Genomic DNA, 26,297 nt, shown 5'->3' on the forward strand with positions numbered 1-26,297 from the left:
ATATTTTCCTTCCTTCCAAAGACATTTATGGCTCATAGTTATATTATTATCAGGCCTTGAAATAAAGAACAAAATTAACTCTGTTCAATATATAAGTGTCATAGAGTGTATACATAAATAAAACTCTGAAGCAATATCAAAGCATCTTCCAGGTGTTTTCCAAAACAGAAACAGAGCAAGTACTCTACATTTCTATACCTTAAAGGTGTAAGTGATCTGCTGTGACAGATGGAGGATATGTTAGAAAATAAATATTTAGCAGTGTTGAATTTCTTTTTTTCTTGAAATAATATTGTGAATTTCCAAAATACATGTTCAATTTTTAGTGACTACAGTTTTCATAACAAAAAATAAACCAAAGAAGGATATTAGACCAGTTGCCTTGTCACATTCCCAGTTTTAAAATATCTTCTTAAATGCAATAAAATAAAGACATTTCTATAACTGGTAAAACAAACAAGATCACAGAAAGAGAATAAGTATATCACACTCTAATATTCTTGAAATAATATTTTTGATGTACAAAGCTTTAATTATCAATAAATGCTTCCACAGGGAGAGAGTTTTTAAACCATTTAATTAGATATTAAAACCTCGCCCAGTTCTAAATATGAAGATAGATAATTTCATAACCAGAAGTGTTTAGATAGAGGCAGAAGGTTGTGAATCACTGCCCAGAAAATTAGTCATTGAAGCATAATGTGAACACTTAAATTAAAGTGACTAATTATATATTTTCTATCATTGGTTCACTAAAATTAGGCACATGTATTTTAGAAATCAAAAATTAGTCTTAGGGGTCAAAAATATTATCAAGTAGAAAAGCATAGTAAAATCAATGTGCCACAATATCCTTAAGAAGCTGTTTATTCAGTAGCTATGTTTTAGGAAGTGAGATAAATCAAAGTTAAACCATTTAAACTTCTTTGAGATTTCATAATAATGACAATTCTCTCAATTATAAAAAACAGCAATTATACTTATATTACTATAAAATATAATAAAAACAGCAACAATATAAAGTCTTATTACAGATTAGAGCTATATACTAAACATCTGGGCCATTTTCAAATGTGGATGCTTTGGTGTTGTATATTGTTTCTGATGTTCATTAAGAGCCACAACAGCACAAACAGCAATGCATCTGCCAACGCATGGCACAGACAGACTTTGATATTAACACTGATCCATCTTATTCAATGACTAGATGTAAAACTCTCCTAAAAGACTGTTAAAATAAACAGGTCTGAAGCTAGGAATATAATTAATATTTGACTCTACTTTTGGACACGAGGAGACAGAAAATATGGGGGAATTAAAAATCCTTGAGGGAAAACCTTGAGGCTGTCTACACTACAAGGTTTTTGTGCAAAAACAGGCAGAGCATCAATACCTCAAGTGCGTTTTTTGCACAAGAAAATTGACAGAACAGAGGGCTTTTCCCACGAGGAATAACTCCTTTTTGCGCTACAGCTCTTGTGCAAAAAGGCAAATGTGGACGCTCCGAAGGGGTTTTTGCGCAAGAAACCCCTATCGGCAAAAGCACAGGTGCTCTGATGGCCAATCAGAGCTTTCTTGCGTAAGAGTGTCCATGCAGTGTGCACTTTTACAATGTGCTTTGAGATCTTGACATGCTTTTGCACAAGAAGTTTTTGTGCAATAACTCTTCCACAAAAGGCTTCTTGCACAAAAACCCTGCAGTGTAGACAAAGCCTGAGAGTGCAATGAAAGCTCTGTAGCATTAACATCAAAACATTCTACCCTATCTCCCATTGGGAAAATCATAGTATGTAAAGTTAAGCACATGCACAATTCATTTCAGAATCGGGGTTTTTGTTTGCAACACACGTGAAATAAGAGTCCATTTTACCAAAAAACTACTCAGTAATTACCATGTAACTTATTGAACAGCTGATTCATATTTTCTGATTCATTCTGAGTTATTTTAGTTAAAAAAACAATTCCAGCAGATTTTTTAAAAAATCCTGTAGAATTCTAAAAGTATAAGAAAGGATTTCAGTATCTCTAGCATCAATTTCCACAGACTTCCTTCAGCCCAATGATGCTTCTGAGCATACTTAATTCCTTAATTTCCTGAAGCTTTTTCAGCTTAAAGTAGAGGGGTTCTGTTACAGTCTGTAAATTGAAATAACATGGGAAAGCCAGCTGGTTTCAATGAAGCATGGCCATAAGCAAGCAGAAAGTAGCCCTCTGTTTCAGTCTGCCTCTGAAGACATAGGAAGACAGCATTGTCTTAGCACAATTTTAAAACTTTTTTTCCCCATTCATGAGAGCTAAAAACTTCATGTAAAAAAACCCCAATCACTGTAAGTGCCAAATATAAGCAGACACACACTAAATAACCCATGCTACAGCAAGTCCTGGGCCCTTTCTATCACCAACAGAGCCCTAGATGATGTAAGCCAGGCAGTGCAGGTTAGGGATGTACAGTCCCATTTAACCAGTTAACTAATCAAACATTAAATTTAACTGGTAAGCAATTAGTTAACCAGTTAAACATTAAGTTAACTAGTTGACTGATTAAACAGGGTGGGCAGAATGGAGCAGTTCCCCACACCGTGGTTAAGGCCTGCTCCAGCCAGGCCAGTGTGCCCCTGCTTGTGATCAGGCCTGCCGCAGTTGGGGGCTCCTCCAGCCAGGCTAGAGCGCCCCCGGCCTACAGTGGGTGGGGGGTCTGCTCCAGACTGCACCGGTTAATCATAACCAGTATACCTCACCCATTAAGGGTGAGACTTAACAGTTGATCAGGTAACCAATAACATCCCTATTGCGGCTCTGTTCGCGAGAGACTACACCCATCTCTGCCCCTTCTGCCTGAGGTCAAGGGGTCTGGCAATTCTGTTGGCAGCCAGGACCAATGTTCCCTCTAAATTTTCCATCCATGAGCGGAGTGAGTTTTTTAGTCTGATGCACCAATATCGAGGTTATGTGCACTTGTTCAGATGGGTGCCACTGTAGCACCCAAGTTATTAACAAATATATATATATTTAAATGTTACGGAAAAAGAATACTAAAACAAGGGATAATTAACAAGATGCATGACTTTAAGAGTTTATTTAATATGAAGTCAAATAAAAAGAAAATTAATACAGCAAAATTTTAAGTAGCCAATTTCCTCTGTTTATAGCCCTCGCCCAGAATTTCCCCAGCTGGACTAGATGATCTCTCGGGTTCCTTTTCAGTCCTATGATTACTGTCAGAATTCATTTCATTCATACATAGTACCATGTGATGAAAAGGAAATGTAACATACAAAACCTGATATAAGAGCTTGGGTTGTTTCCACACAACCACGGTGGGCATAGTGTGTGTGAGAGAGAAGGCCAAAGGGGGCAAAATAAATATCTAGGTATAGGCTATGTATGGAGGAAAGGAATATGGAGTGTAAAATCAATAACCGATAAAATAAATCAACCCTTCTTTCTTTAGTTAAAGAAGTAATATGTTTCCCTCTTACTGTCTGTAGCTGGGAGTCTGTAATTTAAAATAAATAAGGCCGTGTCCAGACTCAGGGGTTTTTTCGGGAAAAGTAGCCTTTTCCCGAAAAAACTTCCCCTGCGTCCAGACTCAAGCCGCGTTCTTTCGAAATTATTTCGAAAGAAGGCGGCTTTTCTTTCGATGGCGGTAAACCTCATTTCACGAGGAAGAACGCCTTCTTTCGAAAGCTCCTCTTTCGAAAGAAGGCGTTCTTCAATGTAAAGAAGCCGTCTTCGAAAGAGAGCATCCAGACTCGCTGGGTGCTCTCTTTCGAAAAAGCGGATTTCTCTTTCGAAAGATCCGCCTGCAGTGTAGACGCGATCTTTTGAAAGAGGCTCTTTCGAAAGAGGCTTTCGAAAGAGCCTCTTTCGAAAGAAGCCTGCAATCTAGACATAGCCTAAGAAAACTGAGTGCCCTAAAAATTATACTTCTGTAGCAAACTGAAAAGAGGAATTACTGGGGGTCATATGTGCTAGTTAGTCTTCTTAGCTTGCTCTTACTTGGCATTTCCTACTCCAGCACATGTGCCAATCCAAAGAGTCCCACTTCACACTCAGTCCAAAGGGAGGCCCTTGTTAATTTGCTATGCCCTGCACCACAAGCAGCTCTGGCAACCAATTAGTTCTAGTGCCAAGGGGTCAATCTGACTTTACTTAGCATCAGATGTACTCACTAACAAGGAACTCAGATAAAGAAATGAGTCTTGGAGTCAAGGCGAGACAACCTAAGTGCTAAAGTGTGAGGCAAAGCAGGGAAGGAAAACATACGTAGGGATTAATGATCTGCAACATGTTGATCATAAAAGAAAGCATGTGCAATGGCAATGAGGGTTAAAGGAACAAAAATTAGGAATCCTGATCCTGGCTTACATATCTGGGAGGGAGTTTGTTCTGTTGGTTGGAGCAGAGGACTTTGAGACAGTGATCTAGGTTAGAGCAAGAATGGAGCATCAGAATTTCTGGATTCTATTCTCAACACTGCCACTGATTTCCTTGCTGAGTTAAGCTTTGTGCCTTGTTTTACCCTCCTATAAAATGGGTTCTAATTACATTTGTGTGGCAAAACTGCTGTGAAGCTTAATTAGATAAAGTTTCTAAAGCACTTTCATACCTATGAACAAAAAGTCCTACATGCCTGCTAAGCATTGTTGGGTCTATCAAAGAAAGATTTAAAAATAATTCACCACTCAAAGGAATCATCTATAATTACTGCAAAGAGTAATCCAATTCTTCATAGTAACCTTTCAAGACAGGATGCCCTGATCATTTGAAGGGGAGTATAACAGTATTTACATTTTCAAAGACCCCGTGATGGTGGCTGCCAGGGGAATGGTTCCTTTTCTGGCATTACAGTACATTAATGTTTTGTTATTCAGCTCCAGCCACCAGAGGAAGCCCCAGTTGCCTACCACGCAGCCTTAGCCAGCCCCACCAGTGGGCCTCCCACCATTACGCCTCAGCTGGTCCTGCCCGCTCAAGCAGCCACCTGCTGCGCGGCTCTGCAAAGGAGGTGGGTGGGTAAAGAATTGTGCGCGGCTGTGAAGGTGCACACCTTACAGGGAACTATGGCACTGACCCTAGTTATTCTTTGGGAACTATATCCCCTTAAACATAGCAATGGTGTTTGTCCTAAGTTAAGAGTAACTGCATAAGTCTGATGTCTTTAAATCCATTTGGTTTAAATAAGAGACAAACATTCCATAGCATTATTTTAAAAGAGGAAAGCACCATGTTTACAGATACATGACTCAAAGTATGGCAAAAGGAAAATGTTCCAAAATAATTCATCTTTGGGCTTCAAACAAGTATGGCACATTTTACACAAATATCACTACTATGTGGCACGAACCTTGTATAAAGATATTTCCATTTAAGTGGCAACAGTGGCAGCTGTTTCCACTAATAAGATCAAGCTCACAGAAATGTCAACCTCAAACTACAAAGGTTATAAAATTTTAGATTCTGTATGCAAATGAGCTAATTACCATACCCATGTCCATGGTTTTTTTCAAACACAATCTGAAACAGTCCACAAGACCTAAAACAATTATGAAACAACATTACTTCGATGTTTAAATAGGACTATGAGACAGTCAAGTAAAGACAGAATAAACTTGATATTCATTACTTAGATTAGTTATTCACATTTAAGAGTGGTCACTAGTTTGGGACTTGAGTGGTGGGTCAGTAATGCATAAAAACAGAAGCAGCAGCTGTTAATTTAGGCCTGGGAAATGCATAGCTTGAGATAAGCAATTTCTGAAGCATAAATCCTTCCTACCATACCAGACAGTATCCTGCCATCCCTTTCTACCATACTAGACAGTTTCCATCCAGAATGCTGCCATTAGTGTTCTCTGAATTCATGGTATGCAGCTGACTAGTACTCTGCAATATTCCTTAATTCCAATGGTGGTAGGTAGCCACCCATGGAAGACGTGGCCAGATCTGTACTTCCTATATGCACCTGAAGGCAGGAGAGCTGGCTCTGGGTTCCCTTTCTTTCTCTTCCCCTAAATTCACAGCTAAATATAAACGCCTTACGGAGATACCTGCATTGTGAAACAAAAGCAGTGAAATATGTTCATATCTGCAGATGTTCCCATTTCTACTCACCAGTGGGGATGTAAAAACTCATTAAAACAGTTATGTTTAACCAGTTAACCATGGAGGGCGGGAGCAGACATCTGGAATCCTACCTGTCTCTGTGGTGCAGGGATCCCACCTGTCAGGCAAGAGTGGGGGCTGCTCCAGTCCGGCCTGCTGTGGACTGGTCCCATCACGGGCAGGGAGCTGCTCCAGCCCGGTCAGTGTCCTGCCAAGTACACTGCAGGCAGGAAGCTGCCCCAGCAGTCTGGTTAACTGGTTACTATGTAACCATACTGGTAAGCCTAATGCTTACCAGGTAACTGGTAAACATTTTACATGCCTTACTCACCAGTATGGGAGAAGCTGTGATAGGGCATTGAGGCTATGCATGACTCAAAAAATGGCAAAAGGAAAATGTTCCAAAATAATTCATCTTTGGGCTTCAAACAAGTATGGCACATTTCACACAAATATCACTACTATGTGGCATGAACCTTGTATGAAGATATTTCTATTTAAGTGGCAACAGTGGCAGCTGTTCCCATGAATAAGTAATTTGTTCTTACTGCATGCTCTCAGTATACCTATTTAATATGTTAAATTACATCTCAAATTTAAAGGGACGTGCTTAATGTTTGGCCTTTTTGAAATATTTGTGAGTTACTGAATACATTAATCTTACTTATGATATCTGTAGATAAGTGTTCGCTTTTCTATGAAACTGGAAAAACCCACAGTCAGGAGAGAAGCATTACAAAAGAGGTGTCATCGTCTGACCAATAAAAGAAGGCCTATAGATACCAGATGAACCATTATGGAATATCAGTGGATAAAAGACTATTGAATGTGCTTCCACCACACCCATGAAGAGAAGATGTGCAAAAATCTCCTCTCATCACATTTGAACTTAGTTGGGAGGAAATAAAAATCCCTCAGGAACTATCACTGTGCTGCTTGGAGTTTGGAGAAGGCAATATTTCTAAGCATAAGCATGGGATCTGCAAGCTGTTTAGCTTGGGTTAGCCCTAACGGACATAAAAACAGCTTGCCTATTAAAGAAGCTTCTATTACTTTTTACAACTCAAGACTGTAACTCATTTATGTATGTAGGTTTACCTATTTTCACCCTATAAATAATTACCATTTTTTTCCAAGTTAATTTAGTTAATTTTCTACAGGATTGGCTACAAGCCCTGTCTTTGGTAAAAAAAAAATCTAAAGTACAATGGGGAAAGTGTATTGTCTTTTGAGTCTGGAATAATTTGAATAGTGCTGTGATTTTTGGAATAAGGGACCAACTATCATCAAGGCAGGCTTTCCTGGGTACTAAGATAGACTGGTGTACCCAAGAGGACTGTATGTGACTCAATATTAAGGTTTTTATAGTGCTTGAGGAATCAGACTCGATACACACTTGCTGAAATCTAATTAGAAAACACACCATTTGGAGTTTGTATGCTAGTTTGAACACTCTGCCCTAAGCTTGGTGCCCAAGTTTATGAACCATGCCAGGCAGTGTGGCAGAGGAGGGTGGGGGTCAGAGCTCGCTAAAGGGGATGGAGTCCTCCTGAGACTGACACAAATCAAGGTAGGGAAAAAGTTTCAGACCCTCTAAGACAGGCAAGTACCTGAACCTGATCCAGGCACATGGACAGAATATGTGGGGCTGATAGGAGCCTCTATCCTTATTCTCCATCAATCCCTCTATTTACAACCTACCCTTTCCCATTTATCTCCTCCTCGTTATCATCCCTCTCCTCACTGCAGCTCCAAGCCTCTCCCCCGCTATTTCCATCCCAATGACCCTCCCTTTCCAGCAAGCATTTGCATGTGTAATTTGTCATTTCAATCACAGTTCAAACAACTTCTGAATTTGCTGTACTTGGATACCATTCTCACATAATAAAGAAAACCCTTTGACAAAGGATATTTTCTCAAGGCTAGATGTGAACTCACAGTGCCATGGTGCTTTGGTGGTGCTTGAGTTTGATGGCTGTAACATTCCCCTGAAGAAAAGAAAGTCCTGTGAGCTACAACTGGCTTTCCTTTCCCTTTGTCTCTCTGTGAACACACAGTGTAATTGGTGAGGTGCATAAGCCTTAGAAATGTGAAGCACGTGCCTATCTAAAGAATCAAACTCCTTCAAATAATGCTGTTATTTGCTTTCTCCCAGATGGCTAGTGGGTGAGATGGAGTATGGGGGGGTCACCCTGGAATGTCTGATACAAGGATCGCAGCCCTGGTTTGAGCTCTATCTATCCACAAAAAAGCTGGATATTCATCCACCTTTAGAAGAGCTGGTTTTTCCCCATAGGGTTGTATTTCAGGGACCCTTCAGTCAAATGCCTCCAAATCTGGATCCCTACCTAAACCCTGTGTCCCTAGTTAAGCTCAATAACTTCATATTTTAGTGTACTTAGCAGAGTTAGTGCTTTAATCAGGATGGCTTTACAGCCTTAACTAAAGAGCTGGCCCTGCATTACACCAAATAATACAGTGCCCTTTATTTCCCCCAGAAGGGTGACACTCAGTGAAACTGAAAGACAATAAGCATTTCAAAAAAAGAATCCCTGCAGTGTAAAATCAAACTGTGAAATTTATTAAATAAAGATATTACTGAGGCTAAATAGTTCAGCAAGATTAAAGAGGACTTGACATTCATTTGAGTTGAAATAACATTTGCAGTTAGGATTGCCACATTAAAGTTGAATGAATGGAGGCTAGCTCTTGCGATGCCAATTTTTTGAAAAGGCTGCAGAGCTGATCCAGGCAATTACATGCTAGCAAGCTGGCCTCATTACCAGACAAACTGGTTGAAAGTATAGTAAAAAAAAACCAGAACTGACAGACACATAAATGAACATGATTTGTTGAGGGAAAGTTAACATGGGTTTTGTAAAGGGAAATCACTAATCTACTACAATTTAAGGGTGTCAACAAGCATGTAGACAAGGAGTATCCATGGATATAGTGTGCTTAAATTTTCACAACACCTTTTCCAAGGTGTCTCATCAAAGACTTGTAGTAAAGTAAGCTGCCACTGCATAAAAGGGACAATCCTGTCATTGATCCGTAACTGGTTAAAAGACAGTAAACAAAGAGTAGAAACGATCAATTTCCAGAATGGAACAAGGTAAGTGGTAGTGTAAGCTGGGGTCTGTACTGGGACGGGTCCTATTCAACATATTCATAAACGATCTGGAAAAAGGAGTAAACGGTGAGGGACAAAATCTGCAGAAGATAAAAAAAAGATAGGTAAATCCAGGTTATTCAAGATAGGTAAGTTCAAAGCAGACTGCAAATAGTTACAAAAGAAGCTCATACAACTGGGTGACTGGGCAACAAAATGGCAGATGAAATTTAATGCTGATAAATGTAAAGTAATGCACAAATGGAAAAAATAATCCCAACTATACATACAATATGATGGGGACTAATTTAGCTATAGCTACTTAAGAGAGAGATCTTGGAGTCACTGTGGACAGTTTTCTGGAAACATCCACCCAATGTGCAGTGACAGTCAAAAAACAAACAGAATGTTGGGAATCTTTAGGAAAGGGATAGATAGGCCAAAAAATATCATAATGCCACTATATTAGTGGTTTTCAAACTATGGGCTGGGACTTAAAAGTGGGTTGCAACCCCCTTTGAAAGGAGTCACTAGGGCTGGCTTACTGGGGTCCAAGGTAGGGATGAGAAGGACCAGTCGACTAGTCCCTCTCCCTCCCCCCCACTTGCTGCCTCTATAAAAAAAGAGGCAGCAAGTGGGAGGGAAGAACAGGGGATGCTTCAAAGTGTCAGTGCTGCATGGAGCCCTGCGCCAGACCCTGAGTTCCACATGGCGCTGCCACTTTGAAACACCATGTGCAGCCTGGGCCAGGGAGAGGGAAACTCCCCCTGCTTACTCCCGGCTGTTGCTACACTTCAAAGGTAGAGGAGCCCTTATCAACTAATTGAATAGTTGATGCAAACTATTTGATTAGTCCATTAATCTAAATTTAACATCCCTAGTCCAAGGGCAAAGCCTGAGCTCCACTGTCCAATACCGAAGCCAAAACCCAAGGTCTTCAGCCCTGGGTGACAGGGCTCAGCTTTGCAGGCCCATTGCCTGGGGCTAACGCCCTTAACCTTCAATTTTGGCTCCTCTGTCCAGGCCTGGGCCCTCCCAACCAGGGCAGTGGGATTTGGGTGGGCTCAGGATTCGGTCCCCCTTCCTAAGATCATGAAGTTATTTGTTTTCAAAAGGCAAATGGGGGTGCTGTGAAGTTTGACAACCCCTGTACTACATAAATCCACAAGGAGGTTTAACGGTAGTTCGAATTAGGAGCTTTAATTCAAACTACCTAGTCCGTGCCGCGTGAAGCCGCGGGCAGGTAGTTCAAACTAAGGGGGATTTTAAAATGGCGGCACCCGGGAACATGCAAATAAAGCCCGGGATATTTAAATCCTGGCCTTCATTTGCAAGTTTGAATGCCTACATTAGCCACCCTAGTTTGAACTAGGTTGGCAGTGTAGACATACTCTGAATGTCTTCCTGTAAAGCATTTAGGAAGCTGCCAGACATGAAATGCCAAACTGGATGGACTAAACTATGGTATGGCAATTTTTCTGAATAGCATAATGTTTCAAATAATAACCCTCCCCCACAGTTCCTTCAAGGTTTTATGAGACTAATTGCTGGGTGTGGGGGATTATCTTGAACTAGAACAGTTTAAGAGATAGAGGCCATGGCTTTGTTCTCACTGTCTCTTTATTATGTCAGTTACAGAAGGTTGGTTGCATTTTTCTGGAAGCCATATTAAAGAATCTATTCTAGGTCACTAACCTCCATTGTCATGACTATTCAAAAATACTTATAAAGGCTTAAAGGGGGAAAGAAATCACCAAATACCAACATTATGCTAGCATTCTGAAGAAGCAGTGACCAAATTGTTGATGAGAATTAAGAAAATAGTTTCAATTTCACTCCTTTCATGAATGACTTTCCACATGATTGACCAACTATAAACTACAATGCAAAGATTAAAATGCATTTTGCTAGACTACTTGAAAAACAGCAGTGTATAATGCTTTGACCTGGAAGAGTAAGGAATGTTGAAGACACATGCAGAACTCTGTGTGCATTATTTCAGAGAAAACTTGTGTGTGCTGTATTCATGATGGGAAAAGAAAGCTGTGCTCATTAAAGGTTAGGTTGGTTAATTCACATGCTGTAGCTGGGACAGCGTAGAGGACAAAAGTCCTCATTAAAGCAATTATGTAAAATTAATTAAGTCAACACTACAGCATACACAAGTAATTAAAGCTGACCTTTAATTCTATTAAATAATATGTGTGTGATGTCTCCTGCCAAAGGTTGGTATGAGGATTTGCTACACAGACATCTTTAATACAAAGCATGTGGATCCTATCCCCACATTTTCTCACCTTTCTGTCTTCATTTGCAGTTTTGTGTAATTTCTCATCATATTTCCTCCTGAAAAAGAGGGGGTTGTAGACCACCTAAACAGTGCAGGGGGCATTAGTGAGCCCTGGAAACATGAGAGCAGACAGCTGGAATCAGAAATGGTATCTATTCTCTTTATCTACATGGGCATCTCAGGACCCAATCTTTCCCACTCAGTGATGTGAATCATTAAGAGGAGCTGCTAAGGAATTGATGATACTCAAATGCTAGCATGATCCCTCCCTATACTCACAGCAGAAGACACAAATAGCTACGGAAAGGAGAAGGATCCTCTCTTAGATGATTCTCCTAAGCTCTCTTAAGACCGTGGAAGGTGTGTGGTACACAGTAAAAGTGTGTCTATGAAAGAGCGGGGGGATGAGAGACTGTTCTGTAACCCCAATGGTGTGTCATAACAGCTGAAACAGAAGATTGGTTCTGCCATGAAACATTTTTTTTTACTGTACGACATACTGCACATGGCTTCTGCATATGTAAGAGGAAATAAAAATTACAGCAAAACATAAAATGCTCTTTTATGAATAAAGTTTTAAAGAAACCAGTATTTGATTTAATCTACAAGCAATAAGACTTTCAAGCTGGCAGTAACGTTTGGCATCTTGAGATTCACTTACAAAAAGCATTAAATTAAAAGAGATGTTAGGGGATGGTTTCAGGAATGTGTCTTTGAGTAATTAAAAGCAAACACAGTGCACTGATGTAAGCAGAACATAAAAGAGTGTAACTTGCCAATATATGCGAGTCATGTCTACGACACAGACTGCATAATGGACGTTGGCAAATCTCATTCTCCTCATCCCAAGCAGCCTGGCCAATTACATTTCACATATTTCTGGTCTTCCCTGTGAGATGGATCGTGGACCATTGGCGATGTTTAGAATTGAGAAAACTGAAGGGGACTTATATAGTTTTCTTAAATGAAGCAAAATCAGAGTGGGAGTTGTACCAAAACCTATCCTTCCGCCTTACCTCAGCCATTAGTAGGAAGGATGCTAATGACAAAAGCTTTATGCAAGTGTGTACTGTATGTATATTCTTCTATAACATAGTTATCAAAATATATACACTTTTAAAAAAATCCTCTTTATTCAGTTATGATGTGTTAAGTCTTCAGTATTTTAGTTTTACAAATAGTAACAAAGTAAAACCCACAAATATTTCCCTGATAAATGAGATATCTAGGGAGCCAATGGTTCTTATGTATGGGATGTACAGCACATTTCACAATCTGAGTGGAATAGAAACAAAGAAGTACCAGTACAGTACATTATTTTATGACAAAAAGGTCTGTATGACAACCAGTCAGATGCTAATTTACTCTATGACAGAAGGACCTAAGGAAAGCTATTTGAAGATCCCTGTTCTGTTTTCTCCTTCCTATCAAACCTGTTGTTTTGCCATGGAAGTAGGAAATCTGCCCCACGATATTCTGAACAACAACTAAATACATGGACACTATTCTCCAGATAAAAATGTAAATAGTTCACATACTTTAATATGCTTTATTATATGCATAACTTATTTAGCTCTAATTTCATTTTTGAGCAACCCATCAAGCACCACAAAATGAATTAAGATCATTGTTACTCATTGTGATAGCACTTCCAGGCCTCTTACTGTTCTAAGTGTTGTGGGAAAATACGGGAAGATACTAATCCTCAAAAAGTGAATAGTCTAACACTTTGGTTCTGCCAGGTCTTAAGAAAGTAATTAAATTTACACCTGAAATCAATAAAAGGTATGTGTGATAGAATCAGGAAAGGTCCTTCCACCCAGTGTATTGCTCCACTCACCTCTTAAAGGAGACATCATCCAGAAGCAAATAGATGCAATGCTGGGTGGAACACTGTCACAAACTCTATTCGTGTGAAGCCACTGTTTCTGACGCAGCCCTAAACATAATCCCCAAGCTACAGGCCACTGAAGAGCTTAATACAGAACTATGCATAAATGAGCATGAAAAGGCAATCCACCTTCATAATATCAGCAAAATCTGCAAGAAGAGATGGAATTCCGTCTGAATTACTATCAGGTAGATAGCCCTGAGTGCATACAAAACTGATATCTGCATTTGCAAAACTGAGCTGTGGATATAATGCAGATATTCAGAAATCTTCAGGGTTCTAGATACAAAAGTTGTATCTGCATCTGCATCCACATTGATATCCATATCCACAAAAATGAGCCATGGATATCCATGGATTTGCAGGGCTCTACTAGAAAGACAACAAGTAGTGCTTAAACACCTGCAAAAGTCGTGCTTGCCTGTTTAAGGAAGAAGCAGTACAGAAGTCATGGAGAATGTGAACATTATAATGCTGTATACAAGCAAAGGAGAGCAGAGTGATCACAACAAGTACAGAGGCATTCGTTTCCTTATTGTTGCTGACAAGGCATTCACATGGGTCTTTCTTAAAAGACCCCAAGTTCCACAGAGTCAGTGATGTCTCTCTTCTCTAGCAACTCTATTATCAACATCAGCTTTGCACTAAGGCAACTTTCAAGAAAATAATCATGAACAAGGAAAATTCCTCTGTTTGGCTTTCATAAAGCTTCACATATCATAAAAGCAGCAGAAAGTCCCTTTTGTAATGGCTAGAGAGAAATGATTGTCCTTTAATCCTTCTCATTCTGAGTTAATAATTCTACAATGACTATAGTCCAGTATGATGATCAATATGATAGCTCTGAAATCTGCAATGGTTTTCAAAGTGTACAGATGTGTTTTGGTACCAATATCCTTTGGAATACTTCCCCCTCCGCCGCTTCATTTTTTTCTCATGTAGCACCAAGACTGCAAATCTCCATACAAGATCAGATGGAAAATTCTTCAACATTACGGGTGCGTCTACACTGGGCCACTTATTCCGGAAAATCAGCCGCTTTTCCGGAATAACCCGCGAGCTGTCTACACTGGCCCTTGAATTTCCGGAAAAGCAACGATCCTGTACTGTACAAAATCAGCCGCTATTCCGGAAACCGTACGATGCTCCCGCTCGGGCATAAGTTCATTTTCCGGAAAAGCTTTTCCGGAAAAGGGCCAGTGTAGACAGCTTTTCCGGAAAAGCAGAAAAAACGGAAAACTGCGGTTTGGACGCTGGGAGACCCCGTAGGAGCCGCGGACTTCCTGGTAAGCCCGAGCTGTTAAAGGGCTCTCAGGCTGCTGGGCGCACGTGCCAGGAGCCTGTCTGGGTCTGGTCTGCCGCCTGCTGTGCTGCCCAACACTTTTTTCCTTTCGGCTCACCGCACCATGGCAGCTCCTGCTGGAGAGCCCCCTGGACCCCCAGCGGAGGAGGCCCCCAGGGGCCGCAAAAGGCGGGCCCCATCCTGGAGCCCCAGGGAGCTGGAGGCCCTCATCGAATTATGGAAGGAGGAGGAGGGTCTCCACGACCTCCATTCCCGGCGCCGGAACGCCGATCTGTACACTCGGCTTGCGCAGAACCTGGCCCAGCATGGACACCCCAGCCGCAACTGTGAGCAGGTCCGCTCCAAAGTCAAGGAGCTGCGGCTGGGGTATGTCAGGGCCACTGAGGGCAGGGGGGCAGGACCCGACGCCTGCCCATATTTTGCGGAGCTCCACTCCTTTCTGGGAGAGCCCGCCCCTCAAGCCCCACCGGTCCCCGTGGACACCTGCCAGCGGCCACCTATTAACCGTCCCACCGAGCCGGAGGAGGCAGATGACAGCGGCAGTGCATCTGGTGAGGAGGCCAGCGTTGCCACCCAGCAGGCCCCCTCCAGCAACTCCTCCGAGGACGGGGAGGAACCCACTGGTGAGTCTGTGCAGTTTGCACTCCCAAGGGTGGGGGGCGGAGGGCGGGCGGTGGGGAGCCAGGTGCCCGGAGGGGGGAGGGGGAGAGCATGTCACTCAGGCCACGTGAGCTGCACGCTGCATAGCATGAGGACAGCAAGCAGCAGGTGCAACCACGTGCAACCTGGTGACCGAGCGGCACGTGACCACGGCAGGCAGCTGCAGGCCACGCCTGGGACCCTGCTGCTCACACACATTTGGCGGGACCAGGGGGAAGGGTGGATGCCGGACGGAACTGGCCAGGGCCCCAGGGACTCAGCCCAGAGCCCGCAGCTTCAGCAAGGGTGCAGACCAGACAACGGCACACTGTCCCATGCCTGGCAGTGAGGCACAGCCAGCTTCTAATTGGGTAGACCACAGCGTCACGGTCCTGTGACCGTGGCCCCCACCGAGCCCCTCACCTGCTCCCGGTGCCTTGGCTGGTTCCCCAAGGGAAGTCCCCACTGGGGCCACACATGTTCCTGGGCTACCGGGCTTGCGGGAGGGATCGTGGGAGGGAGAAGGGCCCCTGAGTTGTGCTGCAAGGATGGGACATCCCCCCACCCCCCAGTCACCCTTCTGGTTCCGTCCAGGAGATATCCCACACGAGGGGATCTGAGAGCCCAGACCGCCTCTGCCAGATGTGCTCCCAGGCACTGCGTGGGGATGCATCTCGCTCCCTGTCAAACAGCAGTGATTAACCCAAAAGCTTTTCACAGTCTCCACCGGCAGGGAGTTCCACAGGTGAATGCTGCACTAGCACCCTCCCGCCCTGCATGGGGCCAGGATACAGAGCGGTGCTTACAATACCCTGGAGGGAGGACCCTACTCCAGGGGCAGGCAGGAGGGGAACCGAGTGGGCCCAAGCCACACAACTGTGGGGTCACCTGGGTTCGGGGTGGAGGGCATGCGGTGTGGGGACAGTGGACGGCCTGCCTGACTGACCCATCCTTTCTTCTCTTCCTTGCAGCGGGACCCAGCACCAGACCCTCCATTGCGGCAGCAGCGCCACCCCCAGCAGGCCAACCCCGGAGGCACAGGCTCCGCCAGAGGGACCAGCTGCTTCGGCGCCACGTCCATGCTGTGGAGGCAATCCAGGCCTCCATCGAGGAGCGGGTGCAGGGGGACCTGCAGTGGCGGCAGGATGCCTGGGCTGCCTTCCTGGCCGAATGCAGAGGGATGCGCACCACCATGGACACTCTCACGGCACATATTGTGCATGCCATTCACTATGGCATGGGCGGAGCCCAGGCCCCCGCCATCCCTCCCGTAGCACAGGTCATGCCCCCTCCCATCCCAGCTCCTGGCCCTGTTCCTGCCCCTCCTCCTATCCCAGCTCCTGGCCCTGTTCCTGCCCCTCCTCCTATCCCAGCTCCTGGCCCTGTTCCTGCCCTTCCTCCTGACCCTGTTCCTGACCCTGTTCCTGCCCCTGTTCCTGGCCCTGTTCCTGGCCCTGTTCCTGGCCGTGCCCCTGTTCCTGGCCGTGTCCATGCTCCTGGCCACCTCCGCGTGCAGCCTGCCCCGACGCGGTCTGCCCAGCGTGGGCAGGCTGGCCCCCGGAGGAGCGTTCGCAGGGGCCGCCCATCCCAGTAACTGCCTCCCCCCGTCCCAGTTGAAGGTCTCCCCCTCTCCTGTCCCAGTTGAAGGTCTCCCCCCTCTCCTGTCCCAGTTGAAGGTCTCCCCCCTCTCCTGTCCCAGTTGAAGGTCTCCCCCTCTCCTGTCCCAGTTGAAGGTCTCCCCCCCCCCTTGTAAATAAACAGATCTCTACTTTGCTGTTCATTCGTGTGTTGGGTATTGTGTAACTCTTGGGTAGTGTACAAAATGATGTGAGATGCCAAGTAGCCACTTAAATGTTACATGGTGGCAAACTGTGGAGAACAAAATCTGTACTGTAATCACTGGGGGGGGTGGGGGGGCCTTCGTAAGTGGTCAGTAGTTTGTGGCGCAGAAATAAATGATGACACTTTTCAGTAACAGGTAAACCACAAAATATTATTAACATAGATTACAAACTAGCAAGAACAGTTACAAGATGCACACAACAGAGATTATTAAACAAACACTAGGCAAAGGGAGGACGATCGTGGTGTTGCTGGCCACCTCGATCCTTTGGTCCTTCCGGGCCTCAGGAGAGGAACAGCCAGGAGATCCCTCGATGGATGATCGTGCTGTTGCTGGCCACCTCGATCCTTTGGTCCTTCCGGGCCTCAGGAGAGGAACAGCCAGGAGATCCCTCGATGGATGATCGTGCTGTTGCTGGCCACCTCGATCCTTTGGTCCTTCCGGGCCTCAGGAGAGGAACAGCCAGGAGATCCCTCGATGGATGATCGTGCTGTTGCTGGCCATGTCAGTCCTTTGGGCCTTCCGGGCCTCAGGAGAGGAACAGCCAGGAGATCCATTGAAGATGGCACTGATGTAAGCCTTCCACACAAGTCCCAAATCCTGTTGGCTGTTCCTCAGGACGGCGATGGTGGCCTAAACCCTAGCCTAACTTAAAAGACAAACCCTAACTACGCCCGACGCACCCGACGAACAGACTCGATGACGGCCGCGATATGCTGTGACCCGACGCTTTACTATACTATTGGGGGGGGGGAGGTAAGGGGAGGAGGTGGGGAAGGGTAGGAGCTGGGACAGAGTACTCTGGGGTGACCCAAGCGACCCTGCTAGGGGGCTTGGGCAAACATCTCCACCAGGGCCTCTCTAATGCGCACCGCCTCCTGGCGCGCCTGGCGGATGGCAGCTGTGGCGGGCTGGTCCAAGGTCTGTGCCTCAGCTGCCACCCATGCAGGGAGGAAGGCCTCCCCACTGCGCTCCACAATATTGTGGAGCACGCAGCACGCGGCCAGCACCTCCGTTGCATTCTGCTCACCCATGTCGAGACGGGTGAGCAAACAACGGAAGCGGCCTTTTAAGCGACCAAATGCCAGCTCCACTGGGTTTCGGGCCCGGTTGAGGCGGTCGTTGAACCGGGCCCGGTTCTGGTCCGGCTGCCCCGTGTAGGGCCGCATGAGCCAGGGCATCAGGGGGTAGGCCGCGTCCCCGATGATGCAGATGGGCATCGGTACATCCCCAACAGTCAAGTCCCGCCGGGGGAAGTAGGTGCCCGCCTCCAACCTCTGAAACAGTCCAGAGTTCCGGAGGATGCGGGCGTCGTGTGCCCGGCCGGACCAGCCGCTGTAGATGTCCAGGAAGCGGCCCCGGTGATCCACGAGGGCCTGCAGGACGATGGAGCAGTACCCCTTTCGGTTCATAAAGTGGGCTGCTCGATGCTCTGGGGCCCGGATGGCGATGTGGGTGGCGTCCAGGGCTCCCCCACAGTTGGGGAACCCGAGGGCAGCGAAGCCGGCCATGGTCTCATCGACGTCGCGCAGGCGGATGATTCTTGGCAGCAGGACATCATTGATGGCGTGGACAACCTGCAGAAGGGTGCAGAGAAACACAAGGGAACACATTACATACAGCCAGGGGTGAGTGTGCGCTCCCTTGGGTTCCCCCCCCCTTGATTCCCTCTGTCCACACACACACACACACACACACACACACACACACACACACACACACACACACACACCAGGGCCCCCCATGTCCCCCCCCACCAGTGGGCCTGTGCAAGTGAGGGATGGCCAAAACCCCTGAGCGACCCAGCCTGGAGTCTTGGCTGTCCCTGGGCCTGGAGTGGAGCACCCTCCCCCCATCCCACTCCCCCTGGGACTTACCTGGATGACGATCACGCCAACGGTGGATCTTCCCACCCCGAACTGGTGTGCCACCGAGCGGTAGCTGTCCGGTGTGGCCAGCTTCCACAGCGCGATGGCAACCCTCTTGTTGACGGGGATGGGTGCCCGCAGCCGGGTGGCGGTTCTCTGTAGCGCGGGGGTGAGCCAGGTGCACAGGGTCAAGAAGGTCCGCTTTCTCATCCGGAAATTCCGGACCCACTGCTGGTCGTCCCATAGTCCGAGGACCACACGGTCCCACCAGTCGGTGCTGATGTCCAAACTCCAGAGTGGCCGGTATACAGTGGGGTGCTGATGAGACAGAGTTGCCAGGGCCTCCCTGGTGAGGGCGTCCAAGGCGATCTCTGCCTCCTGGTCCATGAAAAGCAGGGCACCGGCCTGCAGCACGAGCTGCAGCCAGCGGAACAGCACCAAGAGGGGCCCGACCAGGCACATGGCCACCCGTGGCTCCATAGTACACAGAGCTGGGCAAAAAAATAAACCGCAGAGAAAAGCAGTTGGGGGCCAAAAGGGGGGCTGTCCCCAAAAGTCAAAGGGCACCCACAGACCTGCGAAGGGTGTCAGTCCCTGGAAGAGGCCCCAAGGCACGGGAGCAGGAGACCAACGGCTGCCCGGCGAGACCCCTTTAAGCACGTGTCTGAACGGCGCTCTGGCCCCGCCCCCGGAAAGGGCTGGTGGCCTTTGCCCTCTTCAAAATGGCTCCGGGCTTTCTGCTTTTCCGGAAAAGCGCACCGCCAATGTAGACGCGCTTTTCCGGAAAAGCGCATCGTTATCGCGGAAACTCCGTGGCCAATGTAGACGCTCCTTTTCCGGAAAAGCTGAAAACGGAATGTATTCCGTTTTAAGCATTTCCGGAAATTCATGCCAGTGTAGACGTAGCCTACATGTCTAACATTTTGGGGATTAACACAGACTAATAAAAGGTGATGTCACCATTTGTCCTGTTACCCTGAATGACTTAAAATACTCTGCTACTGTAGCTTCCTGTTTGGATGCTCCCAGCTAGCGTACAAGCATGAACTGAGTGACTGTGTGTTAAGCAGTCATTGTTCAGCAACTCTGACTCTAGCAGCTTGCTTCTTATATCATAGCTCCACACTGTCGTCCTCATTAGCCTTATTTACTACTTGAAGGGTGATGCATCACACATTCCAGCCCCACATTTTTCTGAAACCCTCTGTCCTGAAGCATCCAGCTCTCTCCTAAAACACTCAGGGAATGAATAAGGTTTGTTGCTCCTTTAAAAAGAGACAAAGCAGAGTTTATCACTTTAACTAGAGTTAAAAATCCTTCCAATTCAAAGAAAGCTCTAAATTGAATTAGACTAAAAATTAGGGTTGTCAAGCGATTACAAAATTTAATAGCAATTAATTGTACAATTAATTATGTGCGCCTCCCCTGCTGACCAGGAGTCCCCAGCTGACCCGGACTTGGGGCAGCACTGCCCCTTTGAAGCACCACAGCGGTTAATATCATTTGAAGTGCTGCGGCACTTCAAAGGGGCAGCACTGCACCGAGCCTGGGGTCAGTTGGGGGCTCCTAGTCAGCAGGGGAGGCGCACACGATTAATTGCACATCAACTGACAGCCCTACTAAAAATAAAACAAGTTTACTAACAAGAGGACCTATATTAAGTGATATCAAGTAGAAAGAATAAAGACAAAATGATTATGAGAAAAAAAAGTGAATAGGCTTTTTAGTGGCTAAAACTTAAATCAAACCATGCCTTAAGGTAGATTTCTCAGCAGTCTTTTTCTTTCCAATCATGGCTTATTCTCTCAAACAGAACTTTCCTCAGAAGTAGAGAATGTTAGCTTCCCTTGTCTCCCTAGGTCAAAGATCTGCTCATATTGGCTATGTCTAGACTGCAGGCTTCTTTCGAAAGAGGCTCTTTCGAAAGATCGCGTCTAGACTGCAGGCGGATCTTTCGAAAGAGCAATCCGCTTTTTCGAAAGAGAGCACCCAGCGAGTTTGGATGCTCTCTTTTGAAGAAGCCCTATTTACATTGAAGAACGCCTTCTTTCGAAAGAGGAACTTTCGAAAGAAGGCGTTCTTCCTCGTGAAACGAGGTTTACCGCCATCGAAAGAAAAGCCGCGTTCTTTCGAAATAATTTCGAAAGAACGCGGCTTGAGTCTGGACGCAGGGGAAGTTTTTTCGGGAAAAGGCTACTTTTCCCGAAAAAAACCCTGAGTCTGGACATGGCCATTCAGTTTACAGAGACTTCAAGCCCCTTGGTCGAGGGACTCATTTTTCACAACTTGCAAGAGCTCAGTCCCCCTTCTGTCTGTCCCAGTGACATATGCCAAGATGGCTTCTTCTCTCTCCTTTTATCTTCCTGTTTATCTCCTGTTTATCTCACTGTTTTGTCCACACGCTCAAGATGATCTCATGCTGTTCTCCTCCCTTACTGTGGACTTCCCATCTCTATGATGATTCATACATAGATGGGGTTTCTATTGTTTTTAATCATACCTTGCTTAATTCCTCATGTAGTCTTAATACATACATTCTCCAATGATATTAATCAACAGTATGTCATTAGTTTTCATAAAAGATTATACTTGATACATTTTTATAGCACATTAATACTATGAGATTCAGACACCTTGTTTTATATTCCAGTAAACCAATGAAATGTATTCCCAGATAAACCTTCCTTTTGTCCTTTTGAAAAGACACCATGCAGGCAGAAGATGTCATGCTGGTTCCTCTTTAGCAGATGACAGTTGAGTTGTTACCTCCTCCTCTTGCTAGCCTCATGGCTGTATTTACCTTTATTTAAACCTATATTTACCTGTGTTTAAACACATGTTCCCAGTCTCTGCCTGATGACCAGGCTGGTCAGCCAAGCGAATATACCTCCTGTGGATGGCAGACTGCACTTATGCATTGCACACCAAACACATTTTAAGAACATGATTCTAACACATAGCATTGATTTTTGTTCATATCTTGCAGATACACATAGCAATAATATTAATGATCAGCAATTAATTAATTTTTCAAATATATCTTACATGACACTTTTGGGAATATATATCATGACAACAGTGTGTTAGGAGTGGGGAACATCTCAGGCCTGACAAAAGCGTCAACAATTTTTCTATAGCTTTGTGCTACCTTGTGTTAAATGAGGACTAGCCATCAGTCTTAAGAAAACCACAATTATAGCATAAAGCTTGTTGACTCCACTATGATTACATCAATAGCTGACATTATGCTAGAAGTTGTGCATAAATTCTGCTATCAAGGATCAAATGTAACCGATTTATTATCTCCAAATATGAGTTTAATTCTCACATCAGAAAAGCAGCTACTACAATAGACCAACTGACAAAGCATCTGAGACACAACAGGAAACAAACGTTGAACACCAAGGTACGGGTTTAAAAGGTGGGCATTTTGAGCATGCTGCTTTATTGTGCCAAGACCTGAACTAACTACAGATAGCTTGAAAGAAGGCTAAACACCTTTCACGCCTGCTTTTACTCTAACTATCAAACAGGAAACCAAAATTTCTGGCACCAAAGCACTTAAAGAAAAATTAGCAAGTCTAATCACTATTCTCAAACATAAATATCTCTGTTGGCTTGGTCATCCACCATGAATGGATACATTCTAAAGGACACTCTATACAGAGAAAATGTGGATTGAGTCAATCTAAATTCAAGAATATTTTGCAAGAGCGACTAGAAATCTTTCAGTGCTGACACTGTGATTCGGGAACATGAAATGATAGGCCGCAGTAGACGGCTGCACTTTGTCGAGGAGGGCAGAGAGGCTGAACTGAGGTGGTTGCAAGCAACGAAGCAAAGAGAATGTGGCCTCAATCATTAGTAGTGTACCAGCTTCATTTGCCAGCCCCCAGCCTTACACTTGCGCTATTTCTGGCAAGGACTTTGGCTAAATAATTGAACTTTTGAACCATCTGTGTTAGTCTGTAACTTTAAAAACAATGAGTAGTCCTGTGGCACCTTAGAGACTAACAGAAATATATAAAGCGTCATGAGCTTTTATAGGCAAAACCCACTTCTTCAGATGAGATGGAAGCTGGAAGCTCTTCTGAAGTGGGTTTTGCCCACAAAAGCTCATAAAATTATATAGATTTTTGTTAGTCCCTAAGGTGCCACAGGACTACAAAGTAACAGAACTGCTTTAACAATTCACAACTGTCTTTTGAGGTGGATGGTTGCCACCAATTCCCAGTTCTTATAGTTAAATCTGTGTGGAAGTCTTTGCAGGATTGGGTCCCAATTAATATAGCTATAACTGCATGTGCTACACAAAAGATTAATAGTTTATTGTAACTAAACTACAATTTTTACAATATTCATTTGTCTAAATATAAACCATAAAAAAGCCCAGCACTCTACCCATCTGCATGGTCTACACCAGTGGTCCCCAAACTTTTTATATCATGTTCTCCCTTTCTACTATCTGGCAAAGCCATTTGCTCTGAGAGGAAAGGATGTGAACAGGAGGAAGGAGGCGGAGGCTGAGGCTGAGGCTGAGGCTCGGGTCACAGCTGAGAGTGGGACCATAACTGAGGCCAGGGGCCGAGGCTGGCATGAAGCACAGGACATGAGGCTAGTGGCCAGGTCAGGGTCAGGGCCAGGAGCAGAGGTCAGGTCTATCCTCTGTGCAGTAAAATTGAGTAGCTTCAATTAACTAAAGGCAGCTACAGCTTGGATATTAGTTTATAATATGCTACACATTTTTGTTTATTGATTTGTCAGTTAAATATTTATTGAAATTAGGAGGTACAAGAGTATATATTCTTTTTATAGAATTAGTAAGAACATTTTGAGTTTACATCTTGTATTAAAAATTTTGCGCGATGAATTTTACAATATTTTCTAGCCTGTTCATTATTTTACTGGCACTTGCAACAATCCCTTTTAATTAATAGAAGCTAATAAATGAAGAACAAAATTTATAGCAAGAATATGGGGATAAACCAGACCAAGTAGTTGGGATAGGGTGGCTTGGTAAATTAGTATTGGGACAGTATTAGCAATGATTTTCCATCAGGTTTCTGTAGGACTATTTGGTGGCCTATGTGAACAACAGGTCAGAGCCTTTGAAAGAAATCAAGTTTTACCAATTACAACTGAGGATCTCACCTATCTGTGGTTTACATCCAAATCTTATTTATCACACAGTCACATCACCAAAAATTATTGACATAATTTATATCATTACTGGGAGTCCCAGCAGAGATGTCCCGGATAAAAAGGTATAGAGCCCTCTCTCTTTCCATTTCTTATACTACTCAGACCTCAAGAAACCAACACTTTTAATGATCAGCTAGATAACTTGAAATGTTTAGTACCATCAGTGTGTTCTTCAAACATAGTTACTCACCTGACATTTCCTTTGGTGTTTCTGAGAACTGTTGCAGCAAAATTCTGTGTAACACCAACCAGACTGATTCCATCCACTTCTACAATTTGGTCATTTACTTGGATCCTTTCAGAAAAACAAATAAAATCCCAGAATTACTAATTGAAACATTAATGAAAGCAATAGTTGTAGCTTTGAAAAAAGTGTTTGGGAGTTTCACAAAAATAAAAAAAACATAAATAACAGACATACTACATTATGCAGCAAATTTGGTATGTGATATATACCTCTATTCTGAAAAAGCCTATGAGTATAAGCTTAAAAGCATTCCTGAAGTGGGGCAAAGCATGCTTTATTTAGTAAATTAGTACTGCTGAATGTTGGATGCAACAGTAAAGGAAAAAATGTAAAATTATGTTGTTGCTTGTATACAGATACTTCATAATTACAACTTCAGACAATCTTAGTATTATGAGTAATTACATTCCTCCATATCAGTATTAGTGTACAGAATCATAGAATCATAGGGCTGGAAGAGATTTCAGGAGGTCATTGAGTCCAGTCCCTTGCCCCAAGCAGGACCAACCATAATTAAATCATCCTAGCCAGGTTTTGTCAAGCCGGGATGGAGATTCCACCACCTCCATAGGTAACCCATTCCAGTGCTTCACTACTCTCCTTGTGAAATAGTTTTTCCTAGTATCCCACCTAGACCTCTCCCCCATTGTAACTTGAGACCACTGCTCCTTGTTCTGCCATCTGTCACCACTGAGAACAGCCTTGCTCCATCTTCTCTGGAACTTCCCTTCAGGAAGTTGAAGGCTGCTATCAAATCCTCCTCCTCACTCTTCTCTTCTGCAGACGAAATAAGCCCAAATCCCTCAGCACAAAACCATGTGCTGACTTTTCAATGTAACCCCCTAATCAATGTACGTAATCACAGGAAAAAAAACTGCAGAGGCTGGAAAAATATAAAACTAAACTCAGACCTGGTCTACACTTCAAAGTTGAAGTGACTTAGCTACATCACTCAGGACTCTGTGCCATAGTTAGAACAACTCAGCCAAGAGTGTAGACACAGCTAAGCTGAAGGAAGAATTTGTTCACTGACATGCATACCAACATTCAGAGAGGTGAACCACACTGATGGAAAAATCCCTTCCACTGATGTAGGAAATGTCAGCTGTGATGATACAGTGGCACTGCTGAAGCATCAGAGGTGTGTTGCTATAGCAGCAATAATGTGGACATACTGATAACTTACTACTTAAATATTTTACTTGAATATTATTCAAGTTATTATACCTGAATAACTTACATGCTGTCCTTTTCTAAACAATCGTGAAGAACTATGTAAACCGCAGTTCTAGTATGTGTCACTACTTGAAAACTGAGCATTCTTTTAGAGCACCAGCATATTTTACTGTATCTAAAAAGCTACTGCTCATTAGATTATGCCTAAACTTCAGACATGATAAATTACCCTTGAGAAGGTCTGGTTTGTGCATTCCCTGCATACCAGGAATTCTCAGTGACTTGAAAGGGAATCTTGGGTGTAAAAAGAATGAAGGATAAAACCTTATATTGTTTAACCAGGCAAAAAAAAATCTCCTAGATTTTAAACATCTATTTATAACACAATCTACTGCTTTATGTGGCAAAGTTAAAAAAAATGTATTGCTACTTTGTGTTCTGTAGTACACATAAACGTGCAGATGCATCCCTAGGGCAGGGACTGCATCATCATTTTTAAAGGTATATGGAAGAAAGAGCCATATCAAATTTATCTCTGTGAGAAACATACAGATTCCAACAGTTTCCCAAAAAAGATAAAAATTGTAATGTAACATTTTCATGCACCTCTATCTGAACTAC

The 26,297-nt window shown here is 44.2% G+C and overlaps 2 protein-coding genes across 9 annotated transcripts in view; one reads left to right on the top strand and one right to left on the bottom strand.

Annotated features, from left to right (window-relative positions):
• Positions 1-26,297, bottom strand: part of PPP1R9A (protein phosphatase 1 regulatory subunit 9A) — a 265,453-nt gene that overhangs the window by 78,216 nt on the left and 160,940 nt on the right. For all 8 annotated transcript variants that reach the window (XR_012902046.1, XM_075922340.1, XM_075922338.1 and 5 more), the window contains exon 5: positions 24,444-24,548. Coding sequence is in view for 7 of the 8 variants with exons in the window: in XM_075922340.1 (XP_075778455.1) it covers positions 24,444-24,548 (105 nt within the window). In the remaining variant the exon portion in view is untranslated. The remainder of the gene's footprint in view (positions 1-24,443; positions 24,549-26,297) is intronic.
• LOC142827340 (uncharacterized) lies at positions 14,580-16,973 on the top strand. Its single transcript, XM_075922345.1, has 2 exons — positions 14,580-15,324; positions 16,312-16,973. The coding sequence occupies exons 1-2, from the start codon at positions 14,805-14,807 to the stop codon at positions 16,932-16,934; spliced, it is 1,143 nt and encodes a 380-aa protein (XP_075778460.1). The 5' UTR covers positions 14,580-14,804; the 3' UTR covers positions 16,935-16,973.

Source organism: Pelodiscus sinensis, chromosome 2 (genome assembly GCF_049634645.1).
Source record: "Pelodiscus sinensis isolate JC-2024 chromosome 2, ASM4963464v1, whole genome shotgun sequence".
In the NCBI taxonomy this organism is placed as follows: domain Eukaryota; kingdom Metazoa; phylum Chordata; order Testudines; family Trionychidae; genus Pelodiscus; species Pelodiscus sinensis.

Excerpts from the sequence above, each read along its gene's own strand:
- LOC142827340 (XM_075922345.1), top strand. The coding sequence starts at position 14,805 with ATGGCAGCTCCTGCTGGAGAGCCCCCTGGACCCCCAGCGGAGGAGGCC. Across the intron at positions 15,325-16,311 it reads GGACGGGGAGGAACCCACTG|CGGGACCCAGCACCAGACCC; the intron begins GTGAGTCTGTGC and ends TCTTCCTTGCAG.